Raw genomic sequence first — 17490 nt, 5'->3', positions numbered from 1 at the left:
AAACAAAGAAAAAAACACTTTAAAAAATAAAAACATGTATGAGAATAATTAACACTACTAACTAGGCTTCTCTACCCATCATCATCACAGGTAGAACACAGGGCTCTGTGAGTAGGTTAGTGTTTAACCCTTTCAGGATGATGCAATTTTCAAACTCCTTTCTGTACATGTTAGTGTTACTGAGTTATATACAAATTTTAATTCAACCATTTTACTATCAATGTATTTTAAGGAAATTATCATCATAAAGAGAATTATAATTCAAAGTTTTATACATGTTTTTATTCCTCATTTCAAAAGAAACCTATAAAACAATAAAAAATTCAGTTTTGTTGTTGACTCATTTTTCAGAAAATGTAACTTAATAAAGCAGAACATGAACATAATAATCTGAAAACATTTATTAAATGCTTCAGAATCATCAAAACTCCACAATCAATAATCTAAAGAAATAAACAAACAATATTTGTAATTACAATCAAAATATGATGTACATCAGAAGTAAACATTTTGGATATAGAAGTTATAACAAGAGAAAATGAAAAATTTAGGTATGGAAGAATGCTTTATTATTATGTATGATGCTTCTTTTATTAGACATTCAATATCATGTTTGGTTAAAGAGAGAAGATGAATGTCTTATTTCTGTGCTGTGCTGATAGATAGGGAAGTTGGGAGGGTTTGTAACCCTTCTTTCAGGCTTTACAAATATGACCATGTGTGTACATGCTCGTTCTTTAAGGTGACACTTGATTTCACCAATACAGGTGGCTTTACACTTTGAACAAGTTCAAAAATAGCTCAGTGTGAACCAATGGCAGTTGGTAGACAATCTGTGTAGTAGAAAAATCTTTTAGTCTGAAATTGGATTTTCATAATAAATTTATGGTTAATTTTAAAATAGTAAAAGTTGTATAATTTTTCAACTGTTTCATGAAAAGGGAGCTGAAATGGTAATATGGTTATTTTATTTGTGCCACATTTTGTAACTTTCTCATGCTATGATATTTATATTTAAATTGTTTACTCCTTATGTATGCCACATTTCTGTTGTAATTACAAATCTGTTTGTTTGTTTTGCACCTATAGATCATAAATACTTTATCATGTTCATGTTTTGCCTTGTCATTCAGTTTGACATTTGATTCACTCACAGTTGAAAGCATCTTAACTGTTGTTTCTCCTGTGTAAAATCTACTGTGTGTAATGTAAGCATTTTCACACAGATGATCAAAGTACAGGTATATAACTTGTTTCAGTTATTTGAAACAAAAACCTGGGTCAAAGGAAAATGTTGTAAAATTATTTGAGATAAGCCATACCCACTTTCATTACTTACACCAATAGAAAGAGGAGATTTCACACTATAATATCTCATGGTTACCATGAAAATAACACTACATATCAGTTTACAAATGTAGTACAACTAGCACTAAGTTCATTGCTGAAGAGGTTGTCAATGACATTTGGACATTTTTTTTCATCTTATACAAATACGTTTCACACACAGTTAACTGCATTTAGGTTATACTTTTATATTTTAGTTAATTATATATTACTTGTGTTTTAAAGGTCATAATTGAAAGATTCAATGGTTTTTTTCTTAAATGTGTGTGTGTGTGTGTGTGTGTGTGTGTGTGTGTGTGTGTGTGTGTGTGTGTGTGTGTGTGTGTATTCAGCTTTGCCACGCTCAACAAGTGTTACCTAGCTTAGTAAGTGCAAAATCTCTTGTCACAGGTTATTTGTCAGTGCTGATAATGTTGCATCACCTGTGGGCAACCACTGACATGTTGACATAAATAATCAAAAATAAAAACACAAAAGGAAAACAGAACATAAAAATAAACTATAATTAAAAAAGTAAAGATGTGAAATTATGTACACCCCAAAGAACACATTAAGATTATTGAACAAAGAGATAAAACATTTGTCAATTTTAAACAATTTAATGCTCTGCATGTTAATAGTAGCTACAGTTAATGATATGGTAGAGGATATGGAAAATAAAATATAAACATTTACATTAAACATCTTATGATATTCATTTATAAGGTTCTAGAAATTATGGAATTACATACTTTTATTCAATTGTAAATAATTTCATCCAACAATTTCACATAGATCACTCTTATAGGACTAACAACAAACAAAGTGGAAGTAACAGTACTACTGCTTTCAATAATGTTTTATTTAATTAAATAATGCACCAAAAACACAGGATAATATAATGCAAAATGCAGATAATGTCATATATCACATATTATCTTACTTTCTAATTATGTGATAAGAGTCATTAAACATTAAGATCATCAATGCATTTCCCATGGGAGTATTTTTTGAACTTGAAATGAAATAGACAATTCTCTGTACAAGAAAGCAACATAACACATAAACTGATGGATTAAAACCTTATCTTTCTGTTGGTTATAATTCATATAGTATTATACATCAAAGAGAACTATTGGCAATTTCTGAAAGAAAGAATGTTACAAAGAGGCATGGCAAGAGGGATCCAATTTTCTAGATTATGACTCTGTAACCAAATAAGATTTAAGGCTATAAAAATTATGTTTTGCATAAGCAATAAGAATATTATAATGAGTAATGCACATTAAATTTCATACTTCTCTAAAGAGTGGAAAATAAATTAGAGAAGAGAGGATACCTATACAACAAATGTCACAAAATCACATACCATGGCAAATTGAGGATTTATTTTCAGTACTGACTCATAAAACTAAGCATTTAAAACTTGCACTAAATTAAAACCTAGATCATTAACTCAGTTTTTTCATACACCATAAGAATAACATACTTTAAATTACGGTCATAGCTCACTAAAACCTTGCAATGATCAGATAAAGATGCCACTAGCAACAGTGTTAATGGTAATTTTGAGGAACTGATTATTTTACAGGACACTTCTCAACATAATCCCTATTTATTGCTATTCAAATCTATTAGTTAAACAAATTTAATTACTATCTTTACTCCCTATGTATATCATTAGTTAGTCCTCATTAGGAATACTGGGTACAATTTTGGTCATTATATATATATGACGTGTCCACACCAATAATACATTTGTTGTATTCCGCCTGACCTTATTAGGCCTAGTATTCAGCAGAAATTCAGTGAATTTCTTCAGAAAGATTTAATTTCAAGTAGTTACCAGTAAAAATAAGGATTCAGACTTCTAGAACTGAAGAAAAAATGGCACTTTCCCAAATTTCTCTAGGAGTGTGGAGACCAACTAATATCAAATTCTTCAATATTTTTTCAAAATTTAACACACAATTATACAATAGTTAAGATTCATCTTCTCAATTTAATAACTACACGATAAATATTACAGGTGGGTGATTAACTTGAATAATCAATATAACTAATTAGCTATAAGCATTTATTAATGCCACATAATGTAATAAATCAATCAAAATTACAACCAAATCAATTTATATCAGAAAAGTTATATTTTAAAAGTTTTAAAAGACACTCCGCAAAATCATAATAATGAGTAGCCAAATGTCCAGTAAAAAGATAAAAGTCAAGTAAATGGAGTAAAATTTGTAAGAGTAATTGAAGATAAAAGCAAAATGGCAATTAAAACAGAAAATGGCATAAAAACCAATGTTGACATCCAGTCAACAAAGTTGTAAAGGACTACCTGTAGCAGAATGGTAATGATCATAACCCGCCAGGAAGACTAACAGGTAAGTATAAAAACCACCATCAGTCACCTGAAGTTGTTCTTTCCAGTCCTGGTTCCGGGTTATGAGTCAATATGGCCAGTACTAAAAAGTAAAGTAGTAAAAGTGTGAAATGATATGCAGCAAAAGTATAATAACAACTCGCCAGGACGACTAACGAGTAGTTCAAACAGTAGCGTTAGTCACCTGAAGTTGGCCTTTCCAGTCCTGGTGTCGAGTTATTTAATGTTCTGGCCATTGTCCAATGTCAAATTGAATGAGAGAGATTAAAACTGTAAAAAAGGAACCACAATTAAAAGGTGTAATGAATAAATATGCAACACTTAAATGAGATTAAAAGATTAATGGCCATTAAAAAATTAAAAACATTATCAAGGTGGACAGAGTCACCATCACCAATAACTCTGTCTAATGTTACAGACTGACCCTGGGAAAAAATGTTTAAAATATTGCCGTCGTTGAGAATTGTAACGATGGCAAGAAAGTAAAACGTGGCTGATAGTGATTTGAGTGTTACACAAACTACACATTGGTGCATCAGTTCCAGATAAAAGAAAATGATGAGTTAAAAAAACTGTGACCAATGCGTAGCCTAGTGAAAACAACTTCCTCCTTCCAAACTTTATGGAAGCTAGATGGCCAAAGTCCAATTTTGGGTTTGATTTGAAAAAGTTTGTTGTCGCGTTGCTCACTCCAAGTGGACTGCCAGCTGGCATGGAGCAGAGCCTTGAAGACAACACCATAGTCCATGTATGGAATAGGCATAGGAGTGATGGTGCTGAAGCAGACATATTTAGCTGCCATGTCTGCAAGCTCGTTCCCACAAATACCAACATGGCCTGGTATCCAGAAAAACTGGATTGAAGTAGCTGCTAATGAGAAATGGGCCAGTCGGTTTCGAATATCAGCGAGAATAGGATGTGAGCTAACGTGTAGCGATTCCAAGGCAAGTATAGAACTAAGCGAATCAGTATAAATAGTGCAGTTGGAGTACTGCTCAGCTGCAATATGATCCAGGGCAAGAGATATGGCATACAGTTCAGCAGTGAACACAGAAGTTGTAGAAGGAATTCTGCGCGCAACTACTGACCCATAGCAAACCATAGCAGAGCCCACTGAATTACCTGATTTGGAACCATCTGTATAAATGGGAACTGAATGATTGTTTGAAAGATATTCATTGAATAAAAGACGGTACTTCCAATCTGGAGTATCTGCCTTTTTTAGGTGACTGAAAGAAAGGTCACATTTGGGGGGCTGTAATAAGCCATGGTGGGATGGGCCGACCTGTGGAATCTGCAATGTTATCCAAGGACAGACCCAATTCATCCAATTGCGCCGGATGCGAAGGCCAAACGGAGCAATGACAGATCGTCTGTTCTGAAAAAGTACTGCCCACCGAGGAAGGAAAACACATTTCCAGGTGAATTGCTTTGGTAAGGAATGAAGTTTCGAAGTATATTGTAAAGATAGTTGCAAACGGCGAAGGTTGTAGAGAAGGTTCATGAGATTCAATGTATATACTTTGAACTGGAGAGGTACGGAAAGCCCCAGTGCAGAGTCGAAGTCCTTGGTGATGAATGAGGTCCAGCATCTTTAAGGCCAAGAGTCTGGCAGAGCCATAGACCATTGATCCATAATCAAGTTTTGATCTAATAAGAGCACGATATACCTTTAACATTGAACAGCGATCTGCCCCCCAACTGGTAGAAGAGGGAACACGGAGGATGTTCAGTGCTCTCGTGCATTTGACCCGAAGCTGCTTTAAGTGAGATATAAAGGTCAGTTTACGATCAAAGATAAGCCCCAAGAACTTGGTCTCCGGGACCACTGGCAGCAAAACTTCACCGATATGAAGTTCAGGATCAGGGTGAATACCCCGTCGACGGCAAAAGTGCATGCATACAGTTTTGGAGAGAGAGAAATTAAAGCCGTTCGCCAGAGTCCACTTCCGTACACAATTGAGGGTGGTTTGTAGTTGCCGCTCATTATATCTCATGTTTGACGACTGACATGAGATGTGAAAGTCTCATACAGCCCATTCGCAACAGTGAGAGGGAGTTGTTCAGTGATGGCATTTATCTTTATACTGAAGAGTGTAACACTAAATACACAGCCTTGAGGGACTCCAAGTTCCTGTACAAAAGAACGGGAAAGTGTCGAACCCACACGAACTTGGAATCTCCTGTCCATTAAAAAATTTGTAATAAACATAAGTAGATGGCCACGTAACCCATATGTATGGAGGTCTCACAAAATGCCATACCTCCATGTTGTGTCGTAAGCCTTCTCTGTGTCAAAGAATATTGATACAAGATGTTGGCGGTTGAGAAAGGCTTCTCTGATAGATGTTTCAAGACGAATTAGGTGGTCTGTGGTGGAGTGCTATCGACGGAACCCACACTGGGTGGGCGAGAGGAGGTTGTTTGATTCCAGGAACCAAACAAGACGAGCATTAACCATCCTTTCTAATGTCTTACAGAGACAGCTCGTCAAAGCAATTGGACAGTACTTTGAAGGAATCTTGGGATCTTTCCCTGGCTTAGAGAAAAGTAAAATAATAGCCTGGTGCCAGGCATCAGGAAAAACATTCTCCTGCCAGATCCGGTTGAAAACAATCAGAAGGACATCAAGAGAAGCAGGAGATAGATGGTGCAGCATGTCATAATGAATATCATCAGGTCCAACAGACGTACTGGCAGACCGATGAAGGACCATTTTTAGTTCCACTAGGGTAAAGGGACAATTATAGTCAAAGAAACAGTCAGTTCTAAAGGAAAGAGGTGATCGCTCTGCCCGAGTCTTGATGGCCAGGAAGGTGGAGGAACAAGCAGAAGTGCTAGATACCCGGCAAAAGCTTTCACCTAGAGTGTTAGCGATGTTCCGAACATCAGTCACCTCCTGACCATTAGAGAGTAAGATCGAGAGGGGGACAGAATTGTAGTGCCCATTAACCTTTCGAATCCTGTCCCATATGATCTTGGAACTGGTGGTAGAAGGTATGCTGGTTGTGAACTTAATCCAAGATTCCTTCTGGCTTTGACGTCTTACCCACCTAGCATGTGCACGGACCTGTTGGAAAGCAACCGGGTTTGAAAGTGTGGGATATCTACGAAAAGTATCCCAGGCCCGCTTTTGAGCCTTCCGTGCTAAGTGGCAAGCAGGATTCCACCACGGACGAGGATATCGTGGAAAACGTGTCGAGGTTTTAGGAATACACTGAGCAGCTGCATGTGTAATACAGTCAGTTACCGCTGCTACATAGTCGTCTATTGATGGCTGATTTACGATGGCAGGATCACGTTCTGCGAGAGCAGTGAAAGTGGACCAGTCCACCGGGGCACGTGGGTAGGGTGGCATTGACCACGGCCAGTCTCTCTCAAAAGGATCGGAAAACGATCACCGCCTAGTGGATTACTGTCAACCCTCCATGAAAAATGGGAGAATAATGAAGGGGAGCAAACTGAGAGATCAATAGCGGTAAAGGATTGACTAGGTGCATGAAAGTAAGTGGAAGAACCAGTATTGAAAAGAGAATAATAGCACTTCCCCAGAGGGGATGATGTCCATTAAAATCCCCTAGGATTAGAAATGGAGATGGCAATTGCTCAACGAGAGCATCAAGATCTGATGGGTACAGAGAACAAACAGTGATGGTATGACCCAAGGAAACACGGATGGCTACAGACTCCAAGGGTGTGTTGAGTGACAAAGACAGGGTGGGCACGTGTTGATCAACCAACAGTGCCACCCCTCCAAGTACTCGACCATCACACAACCTGTCATTTCTGTACAGAGAAAACTGCCGAATGGAGACAGTATAAGCAGTTTTGAGAAATCTTTCTTGTAAAGAAAGACAAACAGGATGGTAGGAAGCAATCAGCGTTTTGATATCATCCAGATTAGAACGTAAACCTCGACAGTTACATTGTATCAAGGTGGCCATTTTTAAGAACGGGTAGGTGAAGTGGCTGGAGAACCCTTCGGTTTACGACCACGTCTTTTTTCTTTACTGTCTTTAGTCGGAGGAGGTCTATCAACCTCCATGGATCCTGCTCTGGGTTGGGTGGGCAGGTTTTTGTTATTGGAAGGGGAATCCAGTGACTGAGGATGCAAACGAATAATTGTTTTGTCTCTTGTGGTGGGAGAAAAAGATGTATCAGAAGAAATGCCTGTATTTGAAACTGAAGGACGTGGATCTTGAGGTTTGTTGGAAGGTATGGGAGGAACAGAGATGGGTGTGGAAGTCGATTCATCAACCTTTTTAACCACGGAGGTCAAAAGGCTTTTCATTTGTTTTGAAAACGATTCTCTTGGAGGCACAGAGAGATCTGTCTGCACTCCCACTGTAGTTGTGGAATGAAGTGCAGCAGCATATGTCCGAGATGGAGTTGTGGACAGCAATTTCCGAGCCTCAGGATAACTAATGTTACGTGTCGTTTTCAAACGCTGCACATCTTTTTCCTCCAACCATTTTGGGCAAGAATGAAAGTAAGAGGGGTGAGAACCATTGCAGTTTATGCAATATGGATTCATGTCACAGTCATAGGCACCGTGGTCCTTGTCTTAACAACAAGCACATGTCAGGGAACCACGACAAGATGTCTTTGAGTGGCCAAATCTCTGACATTGGAAACATCGAAGAGGGTTTGGTATGTATGGCCGAACCCTGCAAATGAAATAACCTGCCTTGATGGTGGCAGGTGCACGTGGTGAAGTAAATGTTAAAACGAGGGTATTCGTTGGCAGTGTAACTCCATCTTTGCAGTGGAGATGCCTCACTGCAGAAACTCCTTTGTGGAGAGACCAGCGAGAATCTCTGACTCGGGAACGTTCTTCAAATCCCTTTCAACAATAACTCCTCGTGAAGAATTCAAGGTAGCATGGGGTGTAACCTCTATAGGTATATCCCCAATTGCCTTTGAATTCAAGAGGAGTTCACTGTGTTGGGATGTGGATGTTTCAACCAATATGTCACCAGATCGAAGTTTCTTTACTAACTTTGGAGAGCCAGCAAGTCCCTCTAGTCCCTTTTGAATAAAAAAAGGGGACATTTGCCCTAAAGGTTTTTCCAAAAGAGAATGTAATATAAGAAAATGAGGTACATGTGTTACTGATGTTGAAGATTGCTGTTCTGAGTATTCAAGACGTGGTCGCTACCCATTGACTGTTTTTTACAATTTTATTTAAATTTTTGGAGGATCCATAGGAAAAGAAAAATTTCGGTACCCACTGACCCCACCCACCATGGAGCCCTACAAGGGGACGCACTACAAAGTCATGCAAGGACAATGCAGCAACGCCAGGGTTTCGTGAGCACTATACCCAAACACCAGCATCAGGCACAATGTCCACAACACCCGTTGAAAACTTCCAACACTGATACTTGGTTGACTCTAGCCCAAGTGGACCAGCCGATTGACCCAAGGGGGGCCACCCAAAAACCGCCCGTCTACAGGAATTCGAGGCCAAAGTGATGTGTTAGGGTTGGACCCCTCAACCACCAAGATCCTCTCCTCCCCTTCACAGGTCGCCACGCACGGCAAACACGTGGGTGGATGTTTAGATCCCAGAGAAGGTAACCAGACAGAACAGAACCTTCCCTGGGAGGTCCCCTCACCACATACAGGAATCCACACCGCTGGATTTCAAAGTTAAGGTCTCGTATTATTCCAATAATCCAGCAACCAAAATTATGATGTCACAGAGACAATCAAATATATGAAATTAGTATTTTCAATTATTCTGTCTTTACAATAATTGGAATATTGATTGCCATTAAGATTGATCATTATTATGTTTGATTAATTCAAGTTTGTTCAGCTTTACCTATTAGTATCATGACTTAAGAAAATAATCAACCATTTTTGAGTATTCCAAGTAACCAGAATATACCCATTATGTTTTGTTTGCCATTAACACAAAACACAACTGTCTTTTGGTACCTTTGCCCACAGCAAGTATAAAAAAACTTGATTTTTAACATCAGTGTATTTGCTTCTAGCTATGTCACTGAAGAATAAAGATGAATATATGTTTTGTTTTTATCACCAGCTCATGAGCAATAATCAACTGAACTCTAAATTAAACTTTTATCAAACATTATGAAAGGAACTTACAGTTGACCATCCACATCCCGACTTTTTCTCAGGATTAAGTATTTTCTTACAGTGAGTTGCCCAAGCACTGGGGGAAGAAAATATTTCTTTCGAGTCCTGCCAACGGATTTTCCCACCTGGTAGTAAGTCGCCAACAAACTTGCTCCCCTTTAAATAATTATAAAGAATACAGTATAATTTATGTCTTAATGGGAAATCACTAGAAAACATAACCTTCAAAATCTCTATATATTAGGTGTATGGTGTAAAACAGCAAAAAAATAATTTCCGCAGAAACTACAGAGGTTATTTGCCTCTAACTATAGTTATTTAGCAAATCGACTCAATCCAGGTGTGGTCTAGTTAATGTTCACAGAGCTTCTCTTATGAGACTGGTACTCAGAACTGGTAATGCCATTTATTTTAAATTACTTTTACAATATCAAACAATTAGTTTTATTCAGGTCTTTATCACAGTTAATGTCCTTGTAAGACACACATGCGTCAGTCAGTTATCAAGTACAACGTATGACATCATTGACAATGTTAAAGGAAAAAAAAAAATACATATCTGTGTTAATCAGAGTTATAATTTTTTTCTCTTATTATTTGGTACAAAAGTAAATATTTTTATACAACTATAAGCATTTAGTAATGAAATAAAATAACATCTAAAAAAAGGAACTGCACTGTGTAGTTCATGTTACCATATCAAATCATGGTAACTACCATAACTGATCAAAAGAAAATTGAACTCCTTTTAAACACACTTGAACTTCATAAGTGAAAAGGAAAGAATGAGCTGTGTATTAATAAAAATGAAAAACATTTTATTAAGTACTTCCACCTGACAATACCAAATTTTAATGTTAACTGTTCTGCCACACACACACACATTAATAATAAACAAAATCAATAATTTCCTATTGTTTTTGTACTTTGCTTTACTGTACAAAAAAAACTATTTTCATGCTTTACAGATATTTCGCAGAAAGAAGTAATAAATTTTGTAATAAAAATAACAGTGAATAAAACTAACCAACACAAGTCCTTGAAGAAATAAAGGAGTTATATTTAGGTTTCAGTTTGTTTTTTTTCATCAATATTTTATCTACAATTTAAACATGAAAAAGATTAATAAAAAAAATTAATTTCAAAATGTTCTCTAATAGAAAATTCTCATAATTAATGTGTACACAGTAAAATAGTGTACAAAGAAAAATATATGTGCAATGCTACTGAAAGAGACTTGTTGCAATTTAAATCATAAAACAATTTGGGGCAGAATAGAGTGAACACCATATATAATATGGACAAAATATTTTACATGTAAAAATTTGTTTTCATTGACATTATGTATACAAATCCTGGACACAGCCAAATACTAGTAAATTAAAAAAAAAAAGTCCTTTCACACCTAAGTACATCAGTTTTCAATTGAGATCCCAACATTAAATTCAGAATTGTATGGAAATTCAATTTCTATAGACAACAAACCATAAGGATGTCACCTTACAAACAGCCTATGGATAGATAGTTTTAAAATGCAACAGATGACAATATTCATCAGAATACAAACAGCTCTGGTAGAGGCTTATATTTCTAACAACAACAAAGACCAAAATATCAGTCCACTTGAGAGATAAAGCAGAAGTAGTTCATTATAACTTTCAACACTGCAATATGTGACGTAATAATAATAACAACAACAAGTCTTTATAAGTGGTAACACAATGTACATACTAAGCAAGTTACTACAATTGTGCTTTCTTTAGTTTTAAGAAATAATCTTACCAAATAGTCAATAGTCAAAACACCATCACCAGTTTCAATTATGCCTTCATTTATTAACATCATCAGTGTGACTCCTCTACCACTTAACATCCTTCGTGCATTCAACTGATCCCCACTCGGTCCACTGGTACCTTCAGCAACATCTTCATCTTCAAAGTCATCTTCATCGCCAGAATTATCCATATGATACCCACTATCTTCCATCCCAGGTTCAAGTTTACCAACACTTTCAGTGGCTTAAAAAAAAAAAAAAAAATTATAAATAGAGTTGAACTCAATAAATCACTATATCCTTAACACTGACCTATAAGCAACCACAATTAAGTCTTCCGGTCAAGTGTTTTTACAGTTTAAGAAAGGTCAAGAAATCATTCAACTGACCAGTCACGATATTAAACAACTAGCCAATAGGCCACTTTTTCTAGTCAGTAAAAAATAAAATAAAATAAACTCGAACCTATATCAGGTATCGTAATTACCCATGTATTATTCAAAGTTTACTATCAAAAACCTCCCTTCTGTTAACAGACAAGTTTTGGAATTAAACCTCCACTAAAAGACTTGAAAATGATCAAATTTTCAATGTTAAAAATGGTATTTATTATAACACAGCCTAATATTTATTACCTTCTACATATTATGCACACACACATTTACATACATACATACATATGTATATATATATATATATATATAGATAGACAGACAGACAGACAGACAGACACACACACACACACACACCTGTGTGTGCATGTATAACATGGCTTTAATAGGTCTATGCTCTTCATTCACTGATATTAATAGGAAATGTTAAATTATGTTATATTATAATATTCTTCAGTTTTATGCAACTTAGAGCTTTTTTTTTTAAACTTTCAATGTAGCTTCATAATAATGGTAAATTAAAAAAACACTGATACCTAATATAATGATGGTAATACTTATATGGCTGTAATTAAAAGGTAGATTTTAACATTTGAAGGTTTTATATATTACTGAACAAATATTTTAAATTATTAATGTGTAAAACTTATTGATAATGTTACCATAATTACTAGCTTATATTTGATTGAAAAACCTTTATTTTACATGACTCCACATAAATGAGGTAAAACATTCACATGTAGTTTAAGAATTATATTATACAGAACATGCTTTATTTCAATTTAAAATAACAAATGCATATTTTTATACACATATATTTGATGTAATGTATGACATTAGATGAATAAATAACAGTTACAAATAAACAGTAAAATGGACCAGAGTAAGAATAACTCTTCAGTTAAAAAAAATAAGTATAAACCTCCAACTATAAAAATAGTTGGAGAAAGAAATGAGGCTGCAAAAATCCTTTGTTTTCAACTACTTTGTACATCTTGTACATGTGGCATCCATTACATTTTATTAAAGCAATACTTTACCATAATGGTCTGCTGTAATGCATAGAAGTAGTTTCTATATAATATTTTGGTGATGCACATGTTTTTATTACAATTCAAAAGAGAGAGACAAAAATATTTGTCACTGTTTAAATCTTGTCTGATAACCCATATATACAGCCATAACTATTTATATGTGATACACAATGTCAAAATGGCAGTACTAGCATTTTTGTTGTTGGAAAGTTTGAGATTTTTTTCCGTTGTAGTTTTCATTATATACAATAAGGTTAAAAAATTAAAATATTTGGTCATTATTTCACTGGTAAACTGATTTCTTTTTCTTTACAGATCAAATGCCCACTACTTCAGTTTAAGTATTGGACCTTACTAAAGATGTTATGAGCAAGATTTTATAATTATTCTTTTAATTTGTATCTTATGTTTCAAAAGTTCAGCAAAATCAATCTCTTAGAATTAACTTTATAACTGTCATACACAGAAGTACCTTTAAATACTGACAAATCCTTTTTATAAAAATTAATATTAACATCAATAAAATACAAACCCAAAATACACACTTCATCATTAAAACCTAATGTCAATGAAAATGTGCAAAATGACTGAAACAACCTTCAACTTTACCCTTATGGTTGAAACTATTACATGTGCCCACCATTCTTAAGATCCGACATACATACTACCAATTTCAGAGTATAAAATGCTAACACGTGTAAATTACCATGTGAATCTCTATAAATGGAAAACAGGTTAAAACAACATGTTAAGAGTTTATACACTTAGTAAATATCCATGTCAAATGGAGGGTTTGAACCCATTGGATAAACTCCATCTTTTACATATATTTAAATGGAAGTAAAAATGCATTTAGCTTATTATTCTACAATAATAATAAAAACGTGGGTATTTATATTGTGCCACCTTACATAACACATACTTCAAAATTAAGATTTTCACACTTCAAACTTTCATTTATAATACCTCTCTAAGAATATTACAATTATAATTTGGGTTTCAATAAAACTACTTGGCTTCTGATGTATTAAATAAAGTGTAACTTTACTATTTTTTTCAGATTTTATTGTTTATATTTATAATTGCATAACTGTATTCTTTAATGTTATCAAAATAAATGCAGATCACAGAAGTCTGTCCTACATTTTTCTCAGAAAGTAATAACTATATTCTTTCAAAGTTTTACAAGCAGGCCCAAATCTAAGGAAGAACTCCATTTCTCAAAATTTAACAGAGACAGAGACACTCTACCATACAGTAACAAAAAAGAATATCAGAAGTTATTTGATTTAGTTATTAACTACCATAAATGTTTTTTCTAAGCTTCAAGAAATAAGCACAGCTGTAATCTACATCAATTCAGTCAAAGTCTCAACCAATAACTGATCATTAATAAATTAACAAAACAATAAGAAATGTCAAGTAAATACTACCGTGGAGTATATTGGTGCCCCCAATTTTTTCAAACTAACAATGAGTTTAAACTAGAGACTTGCATTCAAAGTTCCTTCTGTTTAAGTCACCCACAGGTTATGCATGTTACAGAATCAATTTTTTTTTTCACTGTTTAGAAGCAAGAATCGTCATGAGAAAGTTGTTTTTTGTATTATCTATACATAAATTAAGTGAAAATACACATGGTGTGACTACATAAACAAATTACCATAATCATTGACAGAATGTATTAATTTTTACTTAATTTAAAACTATATGGTAAACACTGATTAGTCCACAATACTATATTATCACAGTGGATGTTTCTAATAGTATAAAAATACAGAAAAATTTAATCAGTATTACAAATACACATTAATTAGGAGTCTTAAACAACAATATGAATTATTATTGTCCTTCTGTCCATTAAAAAGTATTTGAGCAATTCCTTACTGTAATACACTATTATTGTAAACATGTTTATAATTACCTAAATAATTCTGAACTGTCTTTAAAAAAAATAAAAGGTACACATTATTGTTGTTACAGATGACTGTTAAGAAAACAAGTCTTTCACTGTTTTTAAACATTAAACAAAGTAGTTACATAACTAATTTGCTAGCTTGTGTGCAAGATATATTTTCATGTACAATGTTTAGAAATAAAAAGTAATTCTAAAATTACTGTACTTGAAGTATGATGACAGTTTCTTCTGGGTTCTTATGTTACTTGTCACTTTAAAAAATATTTTTGAATTCTATGTGTTAGCTCTATATGTTTCAGCAATCTTAATTGATAAATATTTTCAAAACAGCTTTTTGTCATTTTTTGACACTTTTGTTCCATAATTCATGAAGAAAAAGGTTCATAATTTCATTTCTACACAGCTGTGAAGTTTTGCCTGTAAACAACAAGCTTGTACATGTTTTTTTAGGATGTTTCTTTCCACTATAATCAATTAATACTTTTGTTAAGAACCTATACCCATTAAGTATATATTTTCCACATCTTGATTTTCATGCTTACCCTTAATGTTAGTATAGTCCTTGTTTGCCACCTCTTTATTGTGCCACATAAAATAGTTTGATCATTTACTTTTTAAATTCTTAGGTAATATAGTATTAATAATAAAACATGTTAATTCACTTCTGCCTGATAAAAGTTTAATTACCACAAAAAAATAGGCCTTAGTCATGTTAAAAAATATGTAACACTAAACGGTAACTCTAACGCTAACAGCATATCTTAGCAGTTACTCTTAGCAGCAGATTAATATATTAATAACATTATTATTATTATTCATTAGTAACATCATTATCAATAACTCACCCATTGCCGATATAAAAGAAATTTTTACTTGACTTTACCGTATACGAAGTTTTCTTTTTCTGTACTAGTATTACCCGCAGTCGTTATTTTTAAATATTTGGTTTACTTTGTAAGTATTAGTATTTATTCTATGCCAACTTATATAAGTTTTACAATTGCTGACACGTTACCCTCACTACAAATTACAGGTAACCGAAAAATAATAGATTGTATTATATTTAACACTAAAACCTTTTACAGTCTACTTTGTTCATCCGTCGTTAACATTATGCAAATCACCAAACCACAATCGAACATTAGTCGGACTTTTCCGTAATTCCGAGCATTGTTCCAAATAATACAAACCACTACGTAGTAGCGGCCTCTGTTGTTGGAATAAGCAACATGAAGTAAATCAAGAAAGCATCACAGTCCGTTTAGAATATAAAAAAAAAGCATTGTTACGTATTACAAATTCAAAGCCTGAAACTGAGTTAAATGATAATTTAAATTTAGAACTTAATTAAATATCTATATGTATCAAATTTATTATAGTTGCCAATAACATTGATACACACAATTTTCTTTCTTAATATGAATATATTTTAATGTACTAACAATAATACAATTTATAATAATAGTTAATACAAATAATGGTTTATACACAATAGTTTTACAAACTTATAAACAACAATGAGTCTGTACCTCAGCATGGCTGGTATGGGTATTAACAGTTCTACCAACATAAAGCAGGAAACAACGTTTCGACCTTCGTAAAAATATTAGTGACCGATGTGAATCCACTGAAGTCAAATGATTTGTAATGTTCGAAATCTAGTCAAATGATTTGTAATGTTCGAAATCTATAAATCTTCTTGGCCAGTATATCTGAAGTTCTCGATTGATAAACACTCACATTTATATAGCATACCAACTGTAGCAAACTAATAATACATACTGTGTCGTTTTGGTTACATTTATAGGTTTGAGAAGAGTATCTAGAAACTTTAGCCTACACAACAATACTGACAATACACTAATGTTTTTGTACACATTTAAATTGTTGATTCTTACACCTAAGAATCATTTACAATTTTAGTGAATAGAAGAGAATTCTGCAACACAGATTAAATAGTGTAAGTTATGTACAATTCTAAATATAAATTTAGCTTAAACAAACATCGATATCAAAATATATAAATAATAGTAAATCTATCACAGCGTTTATTAAAAGGCATAACAAAACTAAAAAATAAGTAGTTATAGCACAAAATATAAAAATAGCTACTTAAAAAAAAACAATTTAACAGATATATTCCAGTACAGAATAACTTCATAATGAATACTGTCATGTGATTAAGAGAAAAAATTTTAGCAGCGGATCATATGTTTCGTAAACGTTTAGTTACTATGCATGTATAATGTTTGATAAATTACGGACACATCAAGTCGTTTAATTTTGAATCTCTTTACAACAAAAATGAACACTACAATGAGTCTTGACAAAAAAAAAAAGCATTATATACTGAAAAACAAAACTAAAATGAAAACGTTTATGCACTCTATGAAATAATGATAATAATTACATATATACAAATTGGAAAAGGGGAAAAACAACAATTAAATATATACAAGGCAAAAAACAAAAACAAAGAATTAAATAAATATAAAGCAGAAAAAATAAATATATACAAGGCAAAAACAACAACTAAATATATACAAAGCAGA

At 33.6% G+C, this 17490-nt stretch overlaps 1 protein-coding gene across 2 annotated transcripts in view; it reads right to left on the bottom strand.

Moving 5' to 3' along the window:
• Nucleotides 1–16074, bottom strand: part of LOC143222019 (MPN domain-containing protein) — a 36904-nt gene extending 20830 nt beyond the window's left edge. Inside the window, exons 1-3 of one of the 2 annotated variants that reach the window (XM_076447826.1) lie at nt 15784–16074; nt 11603–11838; nt 9830–9976 (exon numbers count right to left, since the gene is read on the bottom strand). In XM_076447826.1, the coding sequence (XP_076303941.1) occupies nt 9830–9976; nt 11603–11838; nt 15784–15787 (387 nt within the window). In that variant the 5' untranslated portion in view covers nt 15788–16074. The remainder of the gene's footprint in view (nt 1–9829; nt 9977–11602; nt 11839–15783) is intronic. The other variant, XM_076447827.1, reaches the window with a different exon arrangement.
• Between the last annotated feature and the right edge of the window lie 1416 nt (nt 16075–17490).

The sequence above is a fragment of the Tachypleus tridentatus genome, chromosome 8, assembly GCF_004210375.1.
Source record: "Tachypleus tridentatus isolate NWPU-2018 chromosome 8, ASM421037v1, whole genome shotgun sequence".
NCBI classification, from domain to species: Eukaryota; Metazoa; Arthropoda; class Merostomata; order Xiphosura; family Limulidae; genus Tachypleus; species Tachypleus tridentatus.
This window is presented reverse-complemented; position numbering and strand designations above follow the sequence as displayed.